A 27,155-nucleotide genomic window follows, 5' to 3' on the forward strand; every position below is an offset into this window, starting at 1 on the left:
TCTGAATAAAAGTAATTTCTTCTCATGATAGAGCTGGGAAGGAAGACAAATACAAAGCTCCTAGAGGAATGGAAACCTGAAAGCTGCAAGGCAAGAGAAGGACCCTTTCTAATGACTCAAAGCCCTCTGATCTCTGATAGGCCAGTGGTAGCCACAGGAGGGGATGGATGACATGCCTGTGGTCTGATGAGACCATGTGCCTTGGTGTGCCTTGGTGTTCCCAGGTCTAGGGTAAAATTAGGGAGATTATATTATGTTTGGCCCCTTCCAGCTCTGCCGTTCTGTGGATCTATACATTATCAGCTGCAAACTGCAGGGAGCTTTAGACCTTCTGATTAGACTAGGACCTACCTGAACAAGGCAACATATTTCTTAAAACAGTGAGTTTTCTAACCTCCTGAGCTTTACAGACCCTAAGCCCAACCCTACCGGGCTGCTTGGTGGCTATCCACATTGGAGAAAGAGGCATCACTTCCCACTGTGCAGCACTTTGAATGTAAGATAGAACAGCTGAGATTCTTAACTTCCTCAGGTCCTTGGTGAAATGAAATGAACGAGTGAATGAGTGAACACTTACAAGCAAGCTAAAAATCTGACTCTACTGAACACAGTTCTGAGAAGCAGACATCAGGGTGTGCAACTCTTGGCTTCCACTAGTTCTTTCTCCCATTGCTGGGGTTTCTGTAGTCCTTATCACAGGTTAAGTACCTGACCTCCACCCTTTCCCTGCTTCTTCACTGGTGACCCAAAGAGGACAACAGCTTATGGCATCTGTGAGGCTGTGAGGAGGTGGCAGGGAAAAGTGCTTAACGGTGAAAGATTGGAGGGTGCTCTGAATGAAGGACTAAATGTAAAGATCTTAGACATTCCGAACATCTCTGACACACACATCTTCATCCCTTCCACAGTAAACTGGCTTGGCTAACCCCTAACCATGAACCCATCATGTATGTATGTCACTTTTCTTGGTTGCGTCTGAGGCTCTTCTACTAAGAGCTTTCCATTGACTAAGTTGACTAAGTTGACTAAAGCTTTTTGTTTCTGGGAGAGGGGCCAGAGCAGAGCAAGCAGCAGTGTAAGAGGCACCCATTTAAAAAAATCCATGTTTCATCAATATTTCACCTTCACCAAGAAGACATCTTATCTCTCAGGCTGGCATGGATGTTTGGCTTCAACCACAACCCAGAGTTTGCCGGGTAAGCTAAGAATGCTCAGCCTAGGTTCTAGGCTGCTTCAGTACAACTTCCTGAGGTATAGGTGTCCCACGTATGTCTCAGCAAGCACCTCATTAATGGACAGCCAACTAGTTATCCAACACATGCATTGCCACCCACCAGCAGGGGTCTCAAAGAGCCATGCCATGCTACACAGGACTTTTTCACCTTCCCTAATTATCCTGTGGTCTGTAGCATCTGGCATTACCAGAATTCAAAATTGAATTTCCCTGGAAATTTTAATGATCTGCTTGAATTGCCTGAACATAGAGTACATAGAAAATTGTCTGGAACTAAACGTACCAAGCCACTTATGGCATTTACCCCTGGGGTGGAGATTGGGGGATTAAAGGGGATCTTTCCCATTCTAGTTTATACACGTTGGTATTGGTTGAAAATTTGTCAACAAGTATGTTTGTCTTTTGTGATTTAAAATATTTAAAGTAACTTAATCTGTGAATGTAATTTTGGTGCCAATTTAAACTGGTTGAAGAAGGAGGGCAGGCTTAGGCCATAAGACACCTGCGAGGGAGAAGTGCCAAGAGTACTTAGATCCCTGAGCCAGGGATGGGTGTGGTCAGCTGGAAGCAAAGCAATGAGGGCCCCTCCCAGGCTGGGCAGGGGCTAGGAGTTGCAGTTGAGGGGCACTGATGGATTTGTTTCATCATCACCACACTACTCCCACCACCCCCAGAAACAAAAGACCAAAGGGATGAGTGGCTGAGGCAGAGCTGGAATGGGGTGGGTTGTGAGCAGGGAAAATAAGGAAGTCTATTTCCTGTCCCCTTTCCCCTATCTCAGAACTTACCCTTAAGTTATCTTAGACTCAGAGGCCTTAGGGATCAGAAAACTCTTTAGATGTTCCTTTTTCTCTTTTATTCACAAGGCAACCTCAGCTTTTACCCACTCTGTCCACTCCACTGCCTTCAAAAATCTCTTGCAGCATGAAGTAGTAAGTCTCATTTGGGGTATTAGCTAATGGCTGTGCAGTCGATTCATTTGAAACTTTGGGGAAAAGCAGATTTGTTTTCGTACTTCATCAAAGTAACCATGCCAGCCTGCGATCCCTAAAGGCATGCCCAGGTGATGGATGGAAAATGAATAAGAATCTTTGTATGTACAGACTATAGCACCTTTCACATAAATTTAATTCAGAGACTTCATCAACAGCTTGTTGTTTAGCTGTATTGGATTTGGGCTTGGAGCCAGTGAATACCTGCCAGGACACCAAGATATCTGGTGACTTCTGATGACTTGTTCAGTGTATGCCCATGGCAAGCCAGAGGAGGGCAGAACAGGATGCCAGGAAAGAAGTCAACTGCTTACTTCCTTGCGCCTGGTTGTCCTAGGCCATTTGAAAGACTGATGATTGACCAAATCCTGAAGGATTAAGGGGCCTCCAGCCTGGCACACGAGGTGGCTGAACCAAATAGGTCATTGCTCTGAGTCCCTGTGTCAAATGTGCAGCTCATTCCCAGGACCAGTGCAAGTTTTGGCAAAGAGAATCAGTTTGGATTCTGGCTTCAGTTAGACTGGCCTTTTGGCCTTTAGGCACACTCTGCCAAAGAGTAAGGCTGGCCAGGCCCACTGACTAGTAGCTTATTTGCTTTTTGTCCCCTGGAACTTACCTTAGTTTAGGAATATAAGAAGACAACATGACAATTGCCAGAGGTTAAACAAGTGGAAATGGCTCCTTGCAGAAGACCTGACCTCAACAGTCTGAAGGGAAACATACACAAGTCTAGTACCCTCTGCTTTTCCAAGAACTTCCATCTATATCATTTCTTTTGAATCTCACAACATCCCCGTGAACTAGGTAAAGAAGAATCAAATAGTCCCACTCCACCAGAGAGGAAACATGATTTGTCCCAGACCACAAGTTAATGACAGAGCTTGGACTGTATCTGAGGTCTTCTGACTCCCAGAGTTATGTTGATTGGACTATGCCATATTATCTTATGTCATATTTTTCTTTTTTCTCCAAATGTTTATTGAACACCTACCACCTTCTAGGCACTATTCAAAGAACTGGGGATAGGGCAGTGAACAAAACAGTCTTTGTTCTCATGGAGCTTACATTCTAGTGGTGGGAGAGAATAAACAACTAAAAATAAAAGTATAATTTTTCAAGTGGTGTTGGATGCTATAAAAAAAAAAGATGAAGAAGAAAAGTATGATGGGTGCTATTTTTGATGAGGTAATCATAGAAAGCATTCTCCATTAAGGTCACATTTGAGTAGAGATCTGAAAAAAAGGAGAGAGCAAAGTATGTGGAGGTAAATTCTTCCAGGCACAGGGAACAGCATGTGCAAAGACCCAGGCAAGAGTATACACGGTGTGTTTAAGAAACAGCCCTGTGTATTCATATCTTATAGTGACATTCACATGCATCCTATTGTATTTGAAAGGAGACAATTCCACCTTATTCTATTGCTCATACTCTCTCAGAACGTGGGTGAGTTTAGGGGTAACGTGACACAGGGGTCTTGACCGAGTTGCTCAGTCAAAGCAGACCTGAGCTCTCTAAACACAGAGTAGGGCTCTAACTCTAGGATCTCAGCGGCATCATCAGTCAAGGACTGAAACTGACTGGACTAACATGTATATCAATTAAATTCAGGTTTAATATTAAGATTATGTACTTTGAAGTTCGGTGTTAGTTTGGGTTCAGTCACTTCAGAAAATATACAGCATTGGTTCCAGTTTGAATAAATACACTGTTTGTTAAGAAAAGAAAAACAATAACAACAAACTTTGGTTCAGGTCACAGTTCAGTGAGAATATTTGGCTTCAGTTGGTGAAGTACGGCTTAGCAAATGAGTGTGGCTAGTGCTGGCATTTGGTTCCTGGTTTGGTTTCATCCAAATTCCAGTATTCAGTATCCATCAGAGGCCCCTTCTGTAAGCAAAGGTAGACCGTCTTGAAGCATTGATGGTTTTAGTGATATAAAACTTTTTAAAAATTTTGATTCAGTAGATTGTTTTTCTTCTGACTAATGCTTTAAAACAAAACCTCTCTAACAGGCTGAAATTTCAGTTAAGAGCAATGTGGTTTAATGGTTTGTGTTTGCTTATTTTGTTTCACATTCTGAAGGAACTCATTTCTACCTACCCAGCCAGGCAAAACACAGGGAGCACACACTCTACCTCTGCTTGCTGAATATGCTTGCCCCCCACCCTTATGTGTTCTCCAGTAGCTGCCTCATCCATCAAGTATCTGTCGAACCACGCCTCAAAGCTAGGAAACTGTTCCCTCAAGTGGGAAATAAATTCCTAGAATTCAGAATTCCAAATAGTCCACTGCCTTGCAAAGTCTGCAGTGAAAATGTTATTTTGGTCTCCTTGGATAATTTTGCCTCATTTGAGTATAGTAGAATGTGAATCTGGTTTTGATTCCACTTGCCACTTACCACCTTTGTGGCCTTGGGCATTTGTTTACCCCCTCTGAGCCTGTTTCTTCACTTGAACATTGGAGTTAATAATAGCACCTGCCTCCCAGGACTGTTGTGAGGATCGGGAGAGATCACGTATGTACAGTTTCTGTCACATAGTAGGTACACAGTGATAGTGCTTTTGATTATGATGAGATTTTCTGCTAAAAGGAATAGATTAGCAATTTCCTGATCTGCAAATGACAGGTTATCTGGCTCTTCAGAAAGCTAATGATGCCTGGACTTAATAGCCACAGTTGATGTTTACTCCAAGGTTGATGAGCTAAAGCGGAAATACGCTTTGGAAATTCCACCGTTACTTGATTGCTCATAAACTGACAATCCAGGTCACTTCAGCACCCCTACCACAAACAAAAATCCACTTTGGAAACGATTTATCTGGTTTGGCTGTTTCTGCAGACCTGATGAACAGAGTATTTTCCCAGATCTCTTTGCCATATGTGTCATCCTTGCATTGATTCCTTGGCTCAGAGATGGGATTGGAAAAGAAGCGGAAAAGAAACTCCAACTATTGCCCATTTGCCAGTACCTCTTTGACACTATGATAAAAGAAAATAATGACTGGAGAAACTGCCAAGCACATTCTCAGGGTCACCAGGCTGTATGAATATCCAGCTGATCTCACAGGATACAGATTAACCAATGAGTTACTTTAACGAGTAACACCTTGGACAGAATCTAGACAACTGCCTATTCCAAATTGTGCTATTGCAGTCAGGTAAGCGAATGGTATATTAGACCTCTGGGTAATAGTCTGTTTACTGGTTAATATTCAATATATTAAATCATGCTTCTGGAAGTTAAGTTTATATTTATAAGGGAAAAGAAGGACAGGTCAGAACTGCAGTTCCATTGAAGTTACTGTCGCCACTGCCTACAACTGACTTTGAATACATTCAATTCTCTCTTTCCCAGGATAGATAATACCACTCTGGTGAGTGTCATAATTAAGTGAATTAGAACTCACTGGCATAAATACAAGGTGGAATTTCAAAATCAGGTAACCTAATATCATGAAGGCATTATTTTAACAAGTTAGACTGAAAAACTGTTATGTGGGAGATCTGGCAGCTCTTAGCAGATTCTTGTTCTAGTTGTAACCTTTCACAGTCAGAAGATTTGGGTTAGTGGATTTGGAAACTAATTGGTTGATATGTGATTCTAAACTGATCCATAGATTGGCAAATTCAAGCCTCTCTCCCATGGGGGAGGAGAACACTGAATAAATACATTATTCACATGAGTATGATTTACTTCCTTGTAAGGTCTAAAGACTAAGTCCATTTAGAAAGTATAAGTCAGGAAATTCTTATGAGTGTAGACTAAATAATCAAAAGTTGAGGCCTTTCCTTTCTACTGATGTGATATAACTAACCAACTGAGCTCGTCCAAAAAATAGTTTGTGTAGCTTTTTCAATCGGTGCCAAAGACGAAGGGAGAAAATGCAAGATCATGGAGCAGGCTAGAAATGATAGTGCCATATGAAGACCTAATTAATCACTAATGATTTGTCTGCTTCATAATGGAAAGGGGTCAGAATATATTGAAGTGAAGTGCAGAAGTTATTGAGGACACTTGGTGCCTTTTCAGTAGTGGATATTTTGCCGACAGCTAGTGTTTGAATTTAACAGTAACTATGCACCTGAAACAAGGAGAAAGGAAGTACTAGTCCCAGCTCTGCCACTAACCAGCTGTGCAAACTAAGAGAGGGTACTTTCTTCTCTGGGAATAGTTTACCAGTCTGGGAAATAAGAAGTTGAACTAAATGATCTTTGAGGTTCCTTCCTCCTTTGAAGTTACATGAATCTATTTATTGGCACCATGAAAAAAAAAAACAAGGTATGAAAACTGAATATTGGGGAGTCTGTAGGCGAGATATTTGGGTAGATAATTAAGGATAGATATCATTTTCATCACCGTTAAGCTTGACCTGCTTTTTCATTAATACGTGCCAGAGCCTTTGCTAAGTGCTTTAGACATTGTGCCAATACTGGTATGAAATCAGAATGCATATCCCATCTGGTATCAGCATCCCATGACTTACATGAAATAGCAAGGTTGGAGTGACTACTAAAGTGATTTACATTGTTTTTTTGTTTTTTTTTTTTAAGGAAAAGCACTTTTATTTATTTATTTATTTATTTATTTATTTATTTATTTTGGGCTGTGTTGGGTCTTCGTTTCTGTGTGAGGGCTTTTCTCTAGTTGCGGCAAGTGGGGGGCCACTCTTCATCGCGGTGCGCGGGCCTCTCACTATCGCGGCCTCTCTTGTTGTGGAGCACAGGCTCCAGATGCGCAGGCTCAGTAGTTGTGGCTCACGGGGCTAGCTGCTCCGCGGCATGTGGGATCCTCCCAGACCAGGGCTCGAACCCGTGTCCCCTGCATTGGCAGGCAGATTCTCAACCACTGCGCCACCAGGGAAGCCCCTACATTGTTAATCTGGGAAGAATCTTGAAGAAATCTATACATAGTGTATACTTCTTTACCTTTCTAAAATGTACAGAAGCTGGCATTTCTTTAACTCTGTAGCCAGTGTTTTAGAGCCATAAATGAGAGGATGAAGATGTTTTCTCCACACCTTTACGGTGCTTTCAACTCAATTTTCTTTCTCTTAGCCAGAATCTTTGCCAATAGGGAAGTATGGTGCTCGCTTCGGCAGCACATATACTAAAAAAATAGGGAAGTATGACTGGTGCAATCAGTTACCAAAATATTTACATTTGGCTTTAGAATTTGGGGTTGGATTTTTGTTTGAAGAGGTGTTCCTAATGCTTGGGGATTTCATACCACAAGTCAAATATTGAAGCTGCACTACAAAGGGAAGACATAGGAAGCATTGGGAAGTTTAGCCAACTCCTCCTTTCTCCTTCTACATGCTGAAGATGACATCTCTTAGAATGACGTATACAACCAGTCCAAGAGGAACCCCAGCCTTTCCACCAGGCTTGCTACCTTTTCTCACCTCATCCACAAGAAGGTTTTGTGATAATCAGCTATTGTTTCCGAAGGTTTTTGTTTCCAACTCTCATGGGAAAATCTATTCTATAAGTTAGAGTGAAAAACAAGAGAAATTGGGTTAATAACAAAAGAGAGTTAAAGTGAGTTATTCTGATGATCCATCTGTCCATAATGAGGAACTGACTAAATTTCCATGTCATGGTGTGATGGAGTGAAAAATTATTCATGTGTATATGTTAACAATCTTCTCCCTCTCCCAGTGCATCAAGGAGAAGTTGAGTTTTATTTTCTTGGATTCTCGCTATTCCAACCTCTCCCTCCTATGTTTAGCAAAATTGATCTTTGGCCTTTTGTTACACACAATCAAGAAGAGAGAGCAAGAATACATGAGAGGCAGGGGGAAAGGATTTAGGCTGCATTTCTAAACCAATATACATAATAAAGTGCTTGGAGAGAGGAAAATATTGAGAAAAGAGAATTGCTCTGCCTGGAGGTCCAGGGAAAGTTGGGAGTGGGGTGGATAAATTGAAGAGAGAGACACTGGAGACCTGTGGAATATGATGCAAAAACAAAAAACAAAAAACACAGGAGAGAAAGGGGAATTTAACGAGTTGTTCTGAATCTCCTTCACGGTTTTTGATTAGCACAAGAATTTGAATTGTTTTGAAATTACTTTTGGTTGCTAGACTATGTCTTTGAATAAGACCTACTCTGATACTGGACAACGAGGGTCCTTACTCTATCAAAGCGTCGTTAAGTTCACAGAATCATCTTTCTGTGAGGTTGAATGCCTTGCCCCTGTCGATATGCAATGACATTTCATAGCAGATCTCACAAATTGGCTTTTCCCAGTAGCTAACTACCAAAGCCCTGCCAGAGGCCTAGGCCCTGGTGAGATGCAGTCTGGTGGCAATAGCACTATCCCTCATCCCTGACATTTGGTTAGATATTGTAACTTTCCCCAGTGCTTTGACATCAATTTTCTCCTCTTCCATCCTCACGGCATCCCTACTGGGTAGGTAGGACCAGGATGCATACCTCTATTGTCCTTTGCCAGCAAGTAATTGGCAAAGACCACAAATCTTTAGGCTCCTAATCTCAATCCTCCTTGAGAGACCCCTCAGAGAATTCAACAATGAATTGTCTGTGATCCAAAGGATCACTTGATACAGGAGACACTTGAGAACAGATAAGGATCGTGTCAACTGTCCATTCTTCTAGGTTCTCTGTTCTGGTTCTCCATATTGAGGCAGATCAACAGAAAGCAACTTACCTTAACCATAATACCTTAGTGTTCCAACAGAAAAAGGCTCTTACCGGCTTAAGATTTCACAGCTTACACACATCCCCTTTTTTCGAAGGGGAAGAAAAGACATTTCCATTTGAAGATTATGTCTGTATCTCTTGTAAAACCACATTGTCCATTATAATAAACACTACCTATTATACAAGGAATTACATGATAAATTCCTCTTAGAATTCAGTGGCAGGAAAAAAAATCTGGGCAGATGAACTCACAGGTTTTTTTTTTTTTTTTTTCTCAACAGAGAACCATGTGACTCAATTTTGTTGTTTTCTTCCATTTTTACCTTAACTGCCAAGAAACTCAGAGTAAAACTTAGTGGTCAAAGACAGTGATTTATCATAGGGCTGTCTGAACTTTCTAGTTCTATTTCCTGTAATTTTTTCTTCTGTTTTTAATTTGAATTGATCTGTTTTTATATGTTCTTAAAATTTGAAAACTGCCTAAGTCTATTTTAAGTAGGCATGTTAGAGAATCATAGACCAAGAGACTCTCAAAGTAGGAAGAGATCTTAAAAGATCATTTATTGCAACCCCCCTACAATCCTAGAAATATCATCTACTCTCTCCCCACCACATGGCCATTCAGCCTCTATCTGAATACCCCTAATAACAGAGAACTCACTGTCTTTGAGACCCAAACATTCATTTTTGGACTGCTCTGATTTCTAGGAAATTCTTCCTTATATTGACCTTATGTCTCTAGCTTCCATCATTTGATTCAGATCCTGTCTCCTGAGACCACATAAAACAAAGTGAAATCCTGCTCTTCATTGTAGCCTTTCACATATATCAAGACAGCTATCATGTCCCCCACTTAGTTCTTTAGTCTCCACTTTTCTTGGCTAAGTATTATAATTCCTAAAATTGGCTCCTCTCAATGCCTTAAGAGAAAACCATAGTAAACAATAATTGGATTCTTTTCAATGCATGAATGGAGACCATTTTTGCTATCAAAAGACAGTGGCTATCAAGATAAAAAAAGGTTAAGCAACAATGGCATAATAGAAATGTGACTTAATTTACCTCTTGGAAATTTTATGAGGGGAATATAAAAACACTACTGCTTTTCAAATGAAAAGCAAGATATTTAACCTCAACTTAATAAACACAACAAATACAAAATATATTTTTTATAATGGTTAATTAAATTATATATATATATATGTATAAATTTATATAGAGATACAGATAAAGAAGGGTGGTGAGAGATAGACAGATGGATGGAAACACCGGAAAAACATTAAATAAAAAAGGGAAAGAGATGAAAATGCACAGAGGAAAGATATACAGAGAGGCATAGAAACATTCATTTATTCATTCACCAAATATTTATTGAGTGCCTTTTATATATGTCAGACACTGTGCAGAGTACAAAGATGAATTGAACATGGTTCCTGCCATAAAGAAGCTTGTAACATTTGTTTTTTTTTTTCTCTGTAGAATGAAGTATAGTAGAGACAACAAGACAAATATACAAATAGCTAGAAAACAAGTTAATATTATATAACCATTAAAGAAGTATAGGTACAATTATTACAGGACTTCAGAAATAGGGACATATCACTAGTGGGAACAAGGAAGGCTTTTTGGAGAAAGTGATATTTGACTAGACTTTGAAGGATTGGCCTCCTATGGTGGTATTCTGAGGGAATTTCAGGTAGAGGGAAAAGCATGAATAAAGGCATGGAATCAGAAAAGGTCAGGGGAAAGAGCAAGCACTAGGTTTGGGCTAGAGCATAAACTGTAGAAAGAGGATAGAGAAGATTATAAGATCTGAGCTTTAATCCCAGAAAGGTACACTGAAATATAGATAGAGATATACACAGAGAGGGAAAAAATTTACTTCTCTGGAGTAACATAACCATCTTTTGACACCCTTTTGGAACACTGTCACTACAAACCATTAAAGTAGTGTTGCACTTTATAGGCATAAATGAGGATATTTCATGTTAATATTTGTCCTTTGGGGACAAGAGACCAAATCAACCCAAGTCTGACCTATGAGACAGGTTCTGCAGACTCACAACCATCCCAGTGAATTTAATCTGACCCTAGATTGCTCCTGGACCAAGGGATACCCAAAAGAACAAGCAGGTCTTGCTTCTTAGTCACATCAAATATGTCCCAATTAAGTTAATATACTGCCACTTATAAAGAACCTACCTCCATCAGCTAGTCCCCTAGAGGATTCTAAGCATTTGCTTGGAGCAATTGCTTTTCCTTTGATCTCTCTTTCCAGAAAAGCATGGTCATGAGAAATTCACCTGGGACTACTTCCCATGCTGGGCTCAATCACCCTGAAGTAGCTGGAGCCAGTGAGTGCAGGGGCAAAGTCCCTCCCTGGCCAGACTATTCCCACTGGGTACAGAACTGTACCCACAACTCAGATTTCATGGCTCTGGAGGAGAAAGGTGTTGTCAACAATAATAATCAGAATTGGTTCTTATCTCGCTTTGAAGTTTGCAGGCTTGGTTCTCCTCTGACTTCCCTCCCCATAGACTGGAGCTCTTATTTGGATGATGGGCACAGTGAAAATGTTCCTAAGATGTCCTCTGAAGTCAGGCCTCTTCTCAGGTATTTCTGAGACTTTAATTCTATAAATAGGACTAAGACCATGTGCTTTCAACTCACAAATGAATCCATAAGGCTGGGCAGAATTCGAGGTTTGTTTTCCATCCACTTGGGCCAAATCAACTTAGGAACATGTATGGCTCTGGATGAGATCCTGTCTGCATGATAAAGGTGATGTAATGACCAAGGAATCTGCATTTTTCTCTCTCTCTCTCTCTGGACTGTGATGTCAATACAGTCACCTAGCTCAAAACACCCCAAACCAAAGTATTCCTGCCAAGCTTATGCCCATACGTACACTTAGGGGTCTTTCCCCAGGATCTCTAAGGAGTGTTCCTAAGGGTCAAGGGTTGTCCTTGGTAACTCAGACCTCTTTTTGACTTAGTAAGAGCAGTTCCTCTTTTACTAACTAGATGGTGACTTTAGGAAGATGGCTTCTCCTCTCTGGACCCTAATATACTTTTCCACATTTCAACACGGTTGATGGTCTCCAGGGCCCTGCCAGGTCTATAACTCTATGTGCACACATTCATTTGCTTGGAATTAGGGCACCTTTGAAAAATCTTTAGTGGCATCTGGAGCCACTCTAATTTGCAGTGAGCCAAAGTTAGCATATAGATTAATAGTCACCTCTGCTCTCAGTGCCTCTTTGAAAGAGATCCACTATTGCTTGTCCTGCAGCAAATCCAAACTGGAAAGGAGGTAAGATAGCACAGTTTTTACAAACCACTCCAGAGAAACCCAAACAACATACAAATAACAGGTGTATTGTAGGTTTTTAAAAGGTACCTTGTGTCTATGTCTGTAGTCTACCTATCAGTCATCTTGAGCTGAGAAGACGGCATGGACCAGAGAAGGGGTAAGAGAGAATCGTATTGCACAGATTCCATTATTTTAATGGGCTAGGAGTAACCAGCCAGGTGGGAAATGTGCTTGATTAAGTCGACTAGCTTTGGCTGAAGAGGAGGCTAAAATAAAAGGGCCAATCCATTGTGGTCTTTTGTCTAATTAATGCTTACTTGATTCAACTGAGTTTTCAAGTTACATCCAATTGTTTGATGTCACATAGATGTGACCACCCAGTGTACGAAGTATTACCATTTGGCCGTTTGCCACCTCCCACTCCTTGCAAGTTGATTCCACTTGGCTTAAGGACAAGAATGTGATGAGATGAGTAGCTTGGTAATAAAGTTGTTTATACTAAGTCTAAGACAAGGTAGGCAGAATGGGAGTCCTTGGAACACTTTTTGGTAGAGTAGTTTTGTGTAGTAAACCAAGTTACAGATGAGGTAGATAGCCATCTGCTATCTCCTCCTGCTTAGCTACATCGAGTGAAATAAGGAATAAGTGGATCGCTGAAAGCTGCCCACAATCTAAACAGATTCAGCCTCCACCACCAGAAATATGAGTAACACTGCCAGCAATAAAATAAAATAAAAGTAAAGTGGACTAATTTGAGAATCAGGCTGACTTCAGGTATTCTTTGGCTGGATGGATGTTATAATAACATGCAATAATCTATGAAGTGAGCCCAAACAGGAAGGATAAAATAGAATAAATGATCTAAAGGGATTTTGAGCAATTTCAATTTCCTTTGTGCCTTTCTGTGTTTTCTAAATTTTCTACAATGAACTTGTATTGCTGTTGAGATCAGTAAGAAAAAAAAAAACCTAAAGAGATTTAAATAATCCCCCATGGGATGACCATTCTGTTACATTACGTTTGTAGAGTACAGTCAAACCTCAAGTAAGCAGAACCCAACTTGAAGTTCATCAGCATTTGGCTTTCTTTTTCCAATAATCCATTTTGAGTAGAGGCAAATCACAAGAAAACAAGCAGATATAAGGGATGTGGTGAAACTGATTTAAATAGCTGTTTGAAAACCTTGTTTAAATTGTTTTCTAAATATTTTGTTTTGCACAAAGAATATAGTTTACTTAGGAAAACATCATTTTGAAAAAATCATTTTGGTCCCTCTTAACCACCAACTCAAGCGCCTGTGTTATTAGTGACAGATGAGTAGAGAAATATAAGAATCAGGCTATACTCCACTAAATAAATCAAATGGTACATGAAAGTAGAGAGTGTTTTTCTTCTCCATAAATAATTAAAACACTAAGGCAAATTGAAGAAAGCTTAGTTTTGGTCAACGCAGAAGGCCTTAATGGAAAAGAATCCAAGAAAGGATGGATGATTTTAGATAGAGGTTCATGATAGAATCAAGCAAAGGAAGATGTGATCATGACCAAGACAGGACTAGCAGGCCAGACAAGGTAGGCTTGGTTGGCATGCTAGACTAGAGAAATACCAAAGAGGGAACTAGGGGGTAGGATTCGATACAGAGCTAGCCGTCACACTCAGTGGATCTTAACGGCTCACTAAAAGACTTTGGCTGGTCAGTGGTCACTTTACAGGGCCAGCCCAGGGGCTAGACAGTCCCTGGGGTTAAAGCACTACACAATGTCTGGGAGAATTCTAATCCGTGGCACCTACAGCTGCAGCCTCATTCCCCCTACCTTGCCCCCCAAAATCCTTCCATATTCATATAAGAGGGCAGTACCACCTCCTCTAGGAGAAGTAAAGTCATGTTTTAAGTTGGTACCTTTCTTTGAAACATCCCTCAGGCTTTGCCTCTTTCTAGAAGTCTTAAAAGTTCAGCTTTTGACTGAACCTGGCCACCAGTAGAAGATGATATTTCATGTCTCCTCCTCCACTGCCATGTCTAGAAAAAGGGATTAGAAACTCAGTTCGAGGAGATTGAAAGGCAACTTGAGCCTTTTCTGCATCCTCTTGAACAGCTTTAGTATAGTAAATAGACCACCCTGAGGCTGAGAGAAGTGAGCTTCTGTGAAGAGAGTAGTCCAAGGGCGCTTTGACTGAAGATTGAGGGGAAAATGCTGGGAAGAGCTTGTGACTCTAAGCTCAGATTCAGGGTGAGCTGATAATGGAAAAATTAAATATTAGTGAGAAAGGTATCAAATTATACCTTAGGCATTTCTTTCTTTAAAAAGGCTTGTTCTAAAAGAATTAACTGCTTTACTGGCTGATATGTTTGGGTTCAGCTGTTTTAATAAAGAGATTATTTTTTATAATAAAAGAGAGGAAAAGCTTGCTTAACTATTTTAAACATGCCTGTGACTTAAGCCTTATTGCTTCGGTCCATGTGACTGTGGCAATCCACTGCCAATAACCCCTTGAAAGTAGGAAAACTAAAAGAATAAAGTAAAAGTAAATGTTCAAAGGGATTTAGTTTAAGGGCAGGGGTAGGGGCTTGAAAGGCAGGGTGGACAGGGGAAGGGAGGGAAAGTACCAAACTGTAAGGGAATTGCTCGAGTCAATCTACGACCGCTATATCTTTTACCCTAACAATATCTCTTACATCTCTTCCATCATGTTCAGATTGTGACCCTGAGGCCCAGTGAGATACTCACCTAGCAAGGACAATTCAACTGTGTTGCCTAGATTCTCCTTACTCAGACAAGAAAAGAGACCATGACAGTTTGGGAAAGCTTTTTAGTAATAAGCAATCAGAAAACAAAGGAACTTCTTCTTAGCCCTCAGTTATCCAAACAACACAGTTAACCAGACTCTTCTCCCCCTTCCTCTTCCCTATGCATTCCAGCCAACTGAGGTCACAGTGCACTGGGATTCAGATGTATGTTTGCTGGAAGATGTTTTTTCCTGGCACTAATCTCACAGTATCTGAGTTATAAATTGTGCTCATTAAATACTTTCTAGAGATTCAAACGAAATGAAAAAGAAAACAAAGTGCCTCCTACTTTTTTTTCTGTGAAAATAGAGAGCTTCTTATCTTAGTCCAAATAGGGTCTGCTCTTTTAGAATGACTAAACTTGGAGGTGGTTCTCTGCCCTTCCTTAGGGTTCACATCCATGGTAGTATACATTCAAATGGCCTTTTGGTGATAGCTGTGTAGTGAGCGAAGCTTATTAAAGTGACTTCCCAGGGGCCCCCTTACAGTGGAATTAGGCTTGAATAACCCTAGACATTGGTCATCATCCTCAGAGGTATAGTCATTCGCTAATTTCTTGCCCAGGCAGAACAATTTGTTGAACAGGAGTGAGCTTTTCCATTGCCTCACCAAGAGAAGATGTCAATCTTGGAGCCCTTTGTTCCTGGGTGGGAGAAAGAGAAAACAGTAAGTATACCTTCTCCATCCTAGGCCTTTCACAGGATTTCAATATGAATGATTCCAAGCCCTGCAACATCATGCTACTCCACCAGCAGTTTGCAAATTGCTAAACTTTCCTGGGTCGTTGAACAAATAAACATTATTACATTTGTCAGGATTCCATACTTACAATTGCATAATGTTGCTATTTACAAGGTTTTTACAGATTTAACAAAAAAAGAGGAGGCACATTAATACATAGGTAATTCTCAACTTACTAATGAGATGTGTCCTAAACATTTATAAGTCAATGACTTGGAGTTTGGAATGCCTTGCTGCAGAGAAACTGTGTTACATATGCGGTGGTCAGGTTCCTAGGCCAGTACGCAAAGGCTGATTTAACCCGCATGAAGCAGAGTTATATTAGCGCTCTGGCTGAGGTCCTAGGTCCTGAGAGCACAAGGAAAAGCATTCTTTCTTCCCATTCTTTGGGTCCAAGGAAAACCCAAAGCAAAAGTTTTAAAGTAGAGGAATCTAAACTGACTTTTCCACCCTCATACTTGTTTCACCCTTCACACATCTCCTAGGGATCCATTGCTCGTGTCTTGTCCCAAGCCTTCCACTATAATCCTTCGTTCTTCAAAACTGCCAACTTGGGCTTCCCTGGTGGCGCAGTGGTTGAGAGGCCGCCTGCCAATGCAGGGGACACGGGTTCGGGCCCTGGTCCGGGAGGATCCCACGTGCCGCGGAGCAACTGGGCCCGTGAGCCACAACTACTGAGCCTGTGCGTCTGGAGCCTGTGCTCCGCAACAGGAGAGGCCGCGATGGTGAGAGGCCCGCGCACCGCGATGAAGAGTGGCCCCCGCTTGCCGCAACTAGAGAAAGCCCTAGTACAGAAACGAAGACCCAACACAACCAAAAATAAATTAAAAAAAAAAAAAAAAAGTTCGTTCAGAAAAAGAAAAAAAAGAAAAGAGTGGCCCCTGCTCGCTGCAGCTGGAGAGGGCCCGCGTGCAGCAGCGAAGACCCAATACAGCCAAAAATAAATAAAAAAAAAAAAAAAAAAACAAAAAAAACTGCCAACTTCTTCATTTCTCCTAGTCCTGATGAAAATGAAACTTCCCAGTCTTCCTGAGCATCTAGCTCAGTTCACGTTCATTATGATATTAGGGATGAATTGCCCCTTACCCTCCAAAATGTATACCTATGGTTGGAAGAGGAGGCTTGTCAACCCCAAATGAACCCCAGTTGGTGAAATTTAAGGGAAAGTAACAACCTCTAGGAAGTTTTAGGGAGCGGTAGATATTGGAGGACAGGAGGAAGGAGTTACTAGGTAGACAGCAGGGTGCAGCCTGAAAGGCAAGCCCTGCAGTCACTTCGCCAAAGCTATACCCCCTTTCACAGCATCTTTCCTTCCTCCCTGTCTGACACCACAATGCTCTCTCAAGGTTTCAAGTGTCTCCTCAATGGCTCCCATGGTAGCGGCAGTGCACGTGAGGCATTCCTAGATCTTGTGGGTACTTTAGAAGTTGAGTCTATCTCACTAAGAGTCAGCCTGAAAATTCATAGAAAGTTGGAAACATTCTGGAATAGGTGGTGTTAGTCGGTGGCACCAACATAGGACATTTAATGAAAGGTAAGTGAGATGTCTGGGAGCTCTTGGATTTAGGTCAAGCCTTCTGATATTTGTTAAGGGGGCTCTTTTTGAGGACTTTTGTGATTTGTACAGCCTGCCAAGGCCATTGTGGTCAATTAACACGCTGGTTAAAGCACAAGTGCTGATGAGGCCAGGATCAGAGGTCAAATCCACTTTGGGGCCAATTGGCTTCAATCTGTTTCACAGATGCACAGCCCACAGAATCTTCTCCTCTATCAAGTGGATCCAGAAGAGTGAGTGTAAATGGCCTCAGCTATATCCATCTCCAGTGCTGGGAAAGCGCTACCAAACACACAGCCAGTGACGGCGAGTCAGCTGCAGTGCTTTCTGCTGCAAACTCCAACACATTCTTAGGAATGGATAGGTTCTTGTGAGGTACCTCCAGTGCCTGTGCCACCCTGCCAGAGGGAAAACCCTTCAAGAGCTTCCAAAGCCTTCCCTGCTGTGAGAGAGAGACAGAGGCAGAGACAGAGACTGACTGTGTGCTGTGTGTCTTGGGTGTTTCCTTCCCCACAGGAAAGAATGTCTTGGAGATTGGATGAATGTGTGTCCCAGTTGATTATCTGCTTGTATTGGTTAGGAGGAAAGAACAGAGCCAGGTCCCAGGTGGCAGGGTGGCAGAGGGTGGTGCAGGGGCCACATGCTCAGTACAGAAGCTTTCTGAAGCATAAATGTTATGACACATAGAGGGTACCTGTGATTGTCACAGAAATGAGGATGCATTGGGTTTTCTTAGGAGAAAAGCAGTCATCGAGAGCTGACAAAGTCAACAAAGGCTAGTGGAAATATAGGAAGAATGTGGATGCCTTTGGTAGCTGCTGTTGGAATTGTGATTATTCTGGAACATGTTAAAAAGACAAGGGAGCAGGAGTGTGTGGAGATGCCCTAATGTTTACTTTAGAATCGTGTGATTTCCAAGGATATGTGGAGAGAGCAATGGGCCTGAGGGTCAGTGTCTCCATGAAAGAGAGAATAAGAAAGCAAGATAAAGAAGAGAAGAGATACTGCCAGGAGCCCAATAAAGCAATGGATTCCTCAGAGATAAATACATGGGGAGAATTCTTGATAATTAGGCTGTTGTTGCTGCTTCGGAATGATACCCTTCTAGTAGGGGAGGAGGGATGAGGGAAATTGTCCTGAATTCAAGCCAGGCAGTCAAGGAGTTGCCAGTCTTACTTTGGTTGGCAATACCAACCTCAGAAGCAATTGGGCGGGGCCTGCAGAGGAAATGACATAAGCATCCCCTCGAAGATGATCTTGCCAATAGATCCTGGGAAAAGGGGGTCGTTGCAATATTGCTGTGCGGCTTAAATAGAGGTGAGTCTCTAAAGACCAGAGGTGGCTCACCGTGAGGCCCAAGTGCTCGACAATGAGACAGATGGGTGCACCTGCCTGATAACTGGATAACAAGGCCAGCCTCATTAACATTCAAATACGTTATCAGTGAGGAGGCGAAGATCTCTCTAAGGCCGGGGCAGCTGACCTCCCTCAGATGCAGCTTGCTCTGCAATAGGCCTCCCCACAAGGTTTTTGCACAACTCAGTGGAGCTTGGAAATTCACCAACTCCATCACACTCTGCCAACAGAGTGTAGGATGAGACTGGCACCCATGCCAAAGGGAGCCCCAGCCTTGAATATTTGGCCAGTTCCTGGGCTCTGTTTTCCTGCTGGCCATTACCTTACGGCTTGTTTCTCACCAGCTGCTTTTCTGCTTTTCTTCTTTGGAAGGCTGCGATCTCCACTGGTTGCAGGCCATGGCCCACTTGCCTGCGGGGCAGGAGAGACGCAAAAATAGTTAACGAAGAGAGTGTGGCAGAGAGGGGCATGGGAAGATGCTAAGTGTGATCTCCACTTACCCATCTTTGCCCACTGGTGGAGGCACGGGAAGGGGCTTCGTGAAGCCTTTTTTTCCAACCAGCCAGAATGTCTCTTCTGTGCCTTTGCCCTTATTATAGAAAATACGGAAAATCTTAAACGTGCTATAACCAGTTTTCCTAAAGAAGTCCTTCTGGTCAATAGGGTGCAAACATTCCGTTTGGCTCAGAAACTGCCTCTGCTTTCCCCTTATCACCACTCCCTGGAGTCTTCCTTCCTACACGGCTTCTTTGCCGTATATACCTAAGGCTCAGACAAGCTCCATAAGCTGCCACAGCGGCCAGATGAAGAGCGAACAGCATTTCAAGCTGTCATCCAGATGTTTTGTCTACCCGCTGCCACGCAGCTCCATATTCGGGAATACGTGGATGTTTCGCTTCATAGCAACCAAACATCTGTACGTTCAATCAAAGATTCCATTTGTCATTTTTGCCATGATCTTTTGGAATTAGGCAACCCATTGTCTTTTGTATCTAGAGTACATACGTTCAGAGTCCACCTCCATCCCCAACACTCCACCATCCAATGGCCCTCACAAAACCCAAAAAGGGAATAGAAATGGAAAGCACGCCATGCAACTTTGATCTTAAGCCCAGGGCACCCTGGCGGCTTTGAGAAGTCTGCATTTCTGCAATGTTCTTTTCTTCCTGCCAAGGGAGTCTTACAGAGAGACACCCCAGGGAGGCCTCCACCTACAGCCCCATTAGTTGACTGTCAAGAACCACAGGTCTGAGAAGAAGAAGGGAATGTAAACTCAAGCTCATTGCCCCAGAGCCTGAGTGATGACCTCAGAAGAGCCAAATTTTCTGCCTCTGCCCTGTCCTCCCCTCTTTCCAATCAACCCTCCTCAACAATGTGGTTCTCTCTCCTCCTTTCAATTCTCTTTTCTCTGTCCTCTCATTTTCCCCAATCCGTAAGGAAAAAATGTGTTTACTAAGACTGAGAAAAGTAATGGGATGTGTTTCCAACTCATTAATCTGAAATATGGTCTCACTCTCGGCAGATCTCATTTGGAACAGTTCTAAATAGTTTAACTTAGAAATTCCAATTAGGTTTGCCCCCTTTAAATATCAAATCCATTATTCTCTATTTTACATCACATATATCCATCCCTTAACAATCACGACAACAACCATAATAATAATTAGCACATTTAATTGGAGAATCACAAAGCATTTCACAAATATTTGGTTCAAGGCTCTGAACGAGCCCTCCATGAGGCAAGTAGGAAGAGAATACCACAACAGCCCAACCTCCATGAACAGGCAACCAACCCACCGTAAACCTAAACCTCAAATAATTGGACTGTTTGGGGCCACTCTGTTTTCAGAAGAAGTGAGCAACTTGAAAATATGCTCCCATCACTCATTCTTACATTTATTCCACCCCTGTTGTGTCAGGGCTGGGAATACAGAGATGGCTCTGTCCTTAAGGAGCTCACAGTGTAATTAAATAAAAACAATTATCAGGCCATGTCTTGGGCCCTAAACAGAAGCCCAACCTTTCTGCCTCCTCAGCTCTTTGTTTTCCTTACAGAACCTAGTACAGTGTCTCGTACAGAACAGGTGCTCAGTAAATAGACTGTTCCATTAACTGGCACTCTCATTCCTTGAGTACTTGGAATACTCAACGTGTCGTTGGACCTCATTTTGGTAAAACATACTCTCAAAACTTGACCCCAACCCCCAGCCATAGTTGACTGTTTCTCTTGAGCTCTAGGGGCTATCAGGACAGCATGCCAATCCCCAAGGGAGATTTGCAGATGCCAGGATTGTCTAGATCTTTGGGTGAGTCCTGGGACATACTGGCATGCCAAAACTAATGGTTGCAAAATAGGATGGAAGTGTTATGGACTCAGGCAAGCTTCCAAATCAAAGAGTATGCTGGGGAGCTCCAGGGGTTCTCTGAGGTTTTGGAGCCCATCCAGGAGAATTCTTAGAATCCTAGCTCTCTGTTTACCCACCTTACTTTCAAAAGTCTGCTGAAGGTGGGGTGGGGGGGAACAAGTATGCAACAACTGAAGCCTAAAGCGAACTCTCTGACTCAGTATCAATCCCTAGGCAGTCCCAGAGACCTCCCAAATAATAGCACCTTACTTTGGCCTGACACTTTTAAGATACTTTGGCACCTCCTGTCTTATTTAATCCTCACAAAAACTGTGGAAAGTAGGTTTATTATTAACCTCATTCTGCAAATGGGGTCCCTGAGGTTTATGGTGATAAAATGACTTGTCAATAAGCAGGCATAGCTGGGACTTGAACCCAACCCTACTAGACTACAAATTTTATTTATTTATTTTTTACTATGACTTCGCTATATTTTATTGAGGTAGAATTGACATACAACATTATATTAGTTTCATGTGTACAACATAATGATTCGATATTTGTATATATTGTGAAATGATCACAACAAGAAGTCTAGTTAACATCTTAGACTCCAAATTTTAAGTGTTCTTCCGTCTACACCATAAAGCTTTTCCAACACACTGGAGTCAAGGGGCAGGTCTAGAGGCCAAAAAGCAACTGCAGGGAATTTTAAAGCTTGTGATTAATGATCTTCCTGATAATCACAGGTCAGAAGAGGCCTCCATGTTGAGAAATGGAAGCACAGAGAAGATGAAGTTACTTGTCCAATGTCACACATTGAGTCATTGATGGGACAAGAATTACAGACCAGACCTTCTGACCTTCATGACTCTGTCAATCCAACTCATTACTTCTTAGCTCAGTTGCTGGTGTGTAAATGTCCACCTCTGGCAAGGACAACAGAAACCAGCTAAGAACAACCATTTGGGAAAATCTTTTCACAATGTCAACCTACCTAAAAGGCCCTGATATATGTGATAAACCTAGATATATACAAAGTCTCAGCAAGGAGCTTCAAACTTGTTAGGAAAACAGTAACTGAAACAAGACTCATTCATGTAAGAGAAGAGGTAATGAGACGACTTATCGCCAGGCCATTAGGAGAAAAATATTGAAAAAAGCAGAAATGGCCAGTTAAGCACTGATGATTCTGTGCCAGTATAGTACAAGAGGAGGTTGGAGTGGGCAGGGGAACAGCTTCCCAGAGAGTATGAGCTTCTTGTCTCCAAATGTGTCCTCCTCTAAACTTCCTCATTTTGGTCTCTTTCTTTGTACCCCCCTCCCACCCAATTACTCAACTTCTCTGTGTTCTCCTCTCTCAGCCCATCCAATCCACATCTTTGATCCCACTAAAAGAAACAACTTAAAGCGTCATCACTCCAGTGAAGGAAATGGGATGGGGGGTAGAGGGGGGAAGAGTGTTGTTGTTACTGGATCCAAGCCTTGAGCTGAAGAGAAGAGGCTCTGATGGAGGAATTTTAAGCCTCAGCCAGCTGGAAGGAGAGGATGTTTTTGGCCATCAGCTTTGAAATCACACCTGGCTGGCCATCAAATGTAGTCCTTCTGACCCAGGCACTAGAGCGATTCTTGCTTTCCAGCAGCACAGTTTGGATGGGGGAGGAGGGGGCGGGGGGTGATGGAAATGTTGAATCAGAATTTCTAAAGTGTGCTGGTGATGTGGTCTTATTGGGGATATATTGCATGCCCTCAAAGGACAAGGAATCTTCTGTCCCCAAGTCCCTACTAGGTAATAGCCAACACCTGCCTCTGGCGGGGAGGTAGAGGTACAGAGACAGAAAAGATCTCCCCTCCTCTCCCTTCCTTTCTGTGGGTCTTACTTCCTATCCTTATCCTTCTTTTCATTGGCCTTTCCTTTCCCCTGGGGCACCCTCTGTTCTTCTCTCTCAGTATCTCCCTCTCAGTCTCTCTTCCCCAGGAGGCCCCTGCCACCCCAATAACCAAGGCCTGACATGGCCTTAGGGGAAGCCTCTCCCAGCCTCTTCCCCCAAATTCCCTGGGGTAAGGGAAACTGTGAAGTTGCAGAGGGCCCTTTTGAAGTAGTCCTGCTTTTGTATGTGAACCACCCAAAGATGTGATTGCTCTTGACTGGTATTTGGGGGGTAATAAAAACCATGGGGATGGGGGTATATTTTTCCTTTTCAGTTTCAAAAGTGGCACCTCTTCAGCTCTTAAATTCTCTCTTAAATGAGGGAATCTGTGTCTAGTAATACAGGCAGGCAAGTGCTTCAGGAAACCAAGCCACCTTTGTCCTCTTCTGCTGAGAAATGACCAAATATATAGAGGGATCACAAACGCCTTGGGTGATTTGATTCATTGCCTAAGTAATATCGTCACCCACATCCTATCTTTGCGTTCTCTGCAGAGGTGGGAAAGAAACCTCTGTCCCCTAATAAGTGACCCATCTCCCCTGCTAGAAGATATTAAGGATCTATTGGAAGGGACAAACTAGGACTAGCCATAAAGGGAATTAATTGATCAACTAGAACCAGGCCTTCCAATCTTTGACTTCTGAAATCCTTTTATATGTAAATTGCCACTATTTGGGGTAGGCATGCAAATGACAGAAACAAATTGTGCATCATTCAGTGCCCGGATTTTGCTTTGCCCAAGAATAATCACTGAGGAAATAATTTTCATGGACAATGGTATCATAGAAAGACTACTGAATGGGAAGTCAGGCTTCCTGGGTTATGGCTTGACTCTGCTATCAACTGACTATATGACCCTGATCAAATTACTTCACCTTTTTGGGCCTTGGCTCTTCATCTGAAAATGGAGTTAAATTATCCAATCTCTAGAGTCTCTTACAGCTGGGACAACCAGGGGCCCTGGGGTACCCAGAGGAAGATGAAAAGAATCCAGTGGAAATGGTGAAAAAAGAAAAAGGAATATTACTATAATCCTGAATCCCGGATCAAGTGATAGTCTTAACAGAGAAAAGGCACTATAAAATGTTTGTCTTTCATCAGAACTGACTGGTCCTTGGGGAAAGACATAAAGCCTCTCTGTAAACAGGGGGTCAGTGTTGTGGATGAAAAATCAGAAAGGCGAGCCACCAAGCAGATGGACAGAAAACCCAAACTCCCCAATACTGTAGCACTGCCACATACTAAATGAAATGGAAGTTAGAAAATGTAAATAATAGTGCCGCTCACTGAAATGCCAAATTCTGGGCAATTTTTTAAGAGAGAAAAATGCAACTCCTAGTCAGAAAAATGCAGAGGGATTTTAACGATCCTTCTCACTGTAGCCATATTTTAAAGGAATGAAAAGTGAGGCAGAAAGGAACAGTCTTTTGGGAACCAGAAATGGAGCTGGAAATTCTGCCCAAATTATAGTCAGACACCCAGGTAAACTCTTTCAGCAGACCATGACCTCTCCAGGAGCAGGTGTGTCCAAGTGGTTTGACTCAAAAAACAAAAGGACATTATACCTTGAGCTCTGTCCTTCCTCGAAGCTCCACTTCATAGCCTTCACTCAGGGTTCGAAGAATTATCACCGTGCTGTGACTGACGTGAATGCGATAAGCTGTAAAAGCAAGAGAGGCATGACTTTGGATCTTTTCAGGTAAAATCAGTGAGAAAAATATTAATGTAATAAATGCCCCCACTTCTAAATGAACTAGACCCTAAACAAAGTCCCTGAGAGGGAGAGAGAGAGAGAGAGAGAGCTTTAGTTAGAGTTTCACAGGAGGAGGGGAGGGAGATGGATGGCCTTCCTCACCAGGCCAAACACCAAATAAAACATTAGCTGTAGCACCTATCAGCCTCCTAGACACTATCTCAGATGAAAGACCATGCAATAGAAAGGTGTTCATTCAACTTGAGGTTTGAGATGAAGAAAAAAGCAACCACTACTTTGCTCTCAGCTGAAGCGTGACCTCCTCTGAGGGAAGTTAAGCTTCAGCAGCCACTCTCACAGGCTGCTGCCGGGACTCAACCCCCAAGGTTTGCACATCCTACTTAAGAGGCAAAAGGGTGTCTCTTCCATATACATTCATCCAACTGTCTTTCAGTATTGCTGAACTTAAAACATCAGTGAGAAATGTCCCAAGACCTCTGCCAACACTCTGTGGTGACTACATCTATAGCTGTCCTTTGGGTGGGTGCCTCTAGCTGTGTACACACATGAATGGATTATTTTCCAACTAATAATCCCAACTTGGGATGAGAGCTTTATATGAGGAACTATGACTAAAACTTCTTTTTAGAAATTAAGTGTAATTCTTTGGTGAAGAACAATCATTTAACTGAGGTAGGATCCTTAGCTGTCCTGAAAACTGTCACCCTATGAAGTAAGACCTTGTTCAAGTTGTGTTCAATAAAAGTCCAAGACAGTCTCACACACACTTGAGAAAGTAACTCTTTTAGAATCTGAGTAGCAAGTCATGGCTGAAAAGAACTGCAAGAAATTTCTGCTGTGTTCTACAATGACTTTCCTTCTCTTGACAGCTCAGTATTGTTTGTATCTTCCTCACTACCTCATGGTCACCCAAAACCTCTGCTCCAAAAAGCTTGTCCCATCCTTAAAATTCACCTAGTGTGTCCCTAGCCAGCCCTATGTGTGACATTCCACTAGCATCTTGTTGTGAGGGAACATTTCAGTAGAATAATCCTACTGATGGGGAACGCACAGCTCAATACGGAGAGATGGCTCATTCCAACCACCGTCCAGTTGTGTGGCAAGGAAGGTCACTCCAGGGCTGGGTTACTAGTCACTTCCGCCCCAGAATCAGTAGATTCAACTGAGCATAGAGGAGGTATTGATGAAATTGATTTAAAAAAAAAATAGACCTATGACACGTCCTAGTCTCACATCCAACATGAAGTTAGTCTACCTCTTTACAGATCTTCGCTCAGGAGTGGCGCTTAATGTCGTGTTTCAGTCACACACTGCTGTGCATGATTCACTCCATTTTCTCCTTCCTAGCTGATCACTGGACAAGGTGCTGCCCGAATCTGAAAATTCACTTTCTGCTCTCAACTCTGTATTTCCAACGTGACATGTGTGGAGTGGGTTTCCCTGGTGAAGACCAGAATATGATTTCAGTGTTCTACAAGCTTACAGCAGTCCAGAGTACGGTGCCAAATCTGCATTGCGTTTCCATGATCAATTTCACTTCATCTTGGGTTGCACTTCCAGAGCAAAGTTATATGCGTGCAGCAGTTCCTGGATGACTCCTTCCATGGCCTCTGCCATATCTGTGGAGTTCGAAGACTTTCCCAGATGTCAGAAAATTTATTCTGACAACAGCTTCTAAGAAGTTCCATGCTGCCTCCTTAATCATGGCTGTACAGGCTAGATTGACTAAGACTGGAGCCATTGTGCAAGGCTGTTTCCACACATGAGTGATGAGGAGGGGGGTCAGACAGGGCACCACCTACTGTGATATAGGCCACCATCATCAGGGACTTGTTTACGTATATTGCTGAAGTTTGGGAAGAGCTTGTCTTGCTTAGTAGCTGCCAGAGCCAGGGCTGCTAAGGGCTTAAGTGGTTTTTTTTAAGTGTAAAATCCATGAAAACTATATATAGAATCTATTGTGGTTCTTGATGCTTTTTTTATACTAGCTTGAACGAATCGCTTTGCTCAACCATAATATAGGTAAAGCACATTTTGATTCTGACATTGCCTTAATAGTAGCAGGAAATAACCAAGGAAGAGTTGCCAGCAGTGCACAAATGACATAATGGTTTGTACAGTTTTCTTCTCAAAGAAGTAGGGAGAAATGGTATCTTTGATACCATGCCTGTTTTGGTAGAAGCTAAGAGTTTTATATACAGGCAAGTTGAAATTAATTATTTCAGAATTCCAAGCTCCTTAGATGGAAGGATTATTGCTAGCTAAACTTGAGGGCGCTATTTGATGAAGCCAGAACTCCTGGGGTCGTAATGAGTTCAAAAAGAGGACTAGAGCAGCAAACAGCAGCTGGCTGGGAGACAGCTGGGTCTGGGTGTGTCTCCACAAACTAGCTGAAAAACTGAAAAATGTCAGTCCCTTACCTATTTCCTTTTTCAATATGACGCTCCCAAACCCACCGGGTTGGCCAATTTGTTCCTTTACCCAAAGGATTTTTTTGAGTTGTTTTGATCAAATTGTCTGGCTG

The 27,155-nt window shown here is 42.3% G+C and overlaps 1 protein-coding gene across 1 annotated transcript in view; it reads right to left on the reverse strand.

The window, feature by feature from the left end:
• Positions 1 to 18,964: 18,964 nt before the first annotated feature.
• GUCY2F (guanylate cyclase 2F, retinal) overlaps positions 18,965 to 27,155 on the reverse strand; it is a 78,672-nt gene continuing 70,481 nt past the window's right edge. The window contains exons 17-19 of the mRNA XM_036839306.1: positions 24,483 to 24,577; positions 19,142 to 19,230; positions 18,965 to 19,052 (exon numbers count right to left, since the gene is read on the reverse strand). Of these exons, the coding sequence (XP_036695201.1) occupies positions 18,965 to 19,052; positions 19,142 to 19,230; positions 24,483 to 24,577 (272 nt within the window). The remainder of the gene's footprint in view (positions 19,053 to 19,141; positions 19,231 to 24,482; positions 24,578 to 27,155) is intronic.

The sequence above is a fragment of the Balaenoptera musculus genome, chromosome X (genome assembly GCF_009873245.2).
Source record: "Balaenoptera musculus isolate JJ_BM4_2016_0621 chromosome X, mBalMus1.pri.v3, whole genome shotgun sequence".
NCBI classification, from domain to species: Eukaryota; Metazoa; Chordata; class Mammalia; order Artiodactyla; family Balaenopteridae; genus Balaenoptera; species Balaenoptera musculus.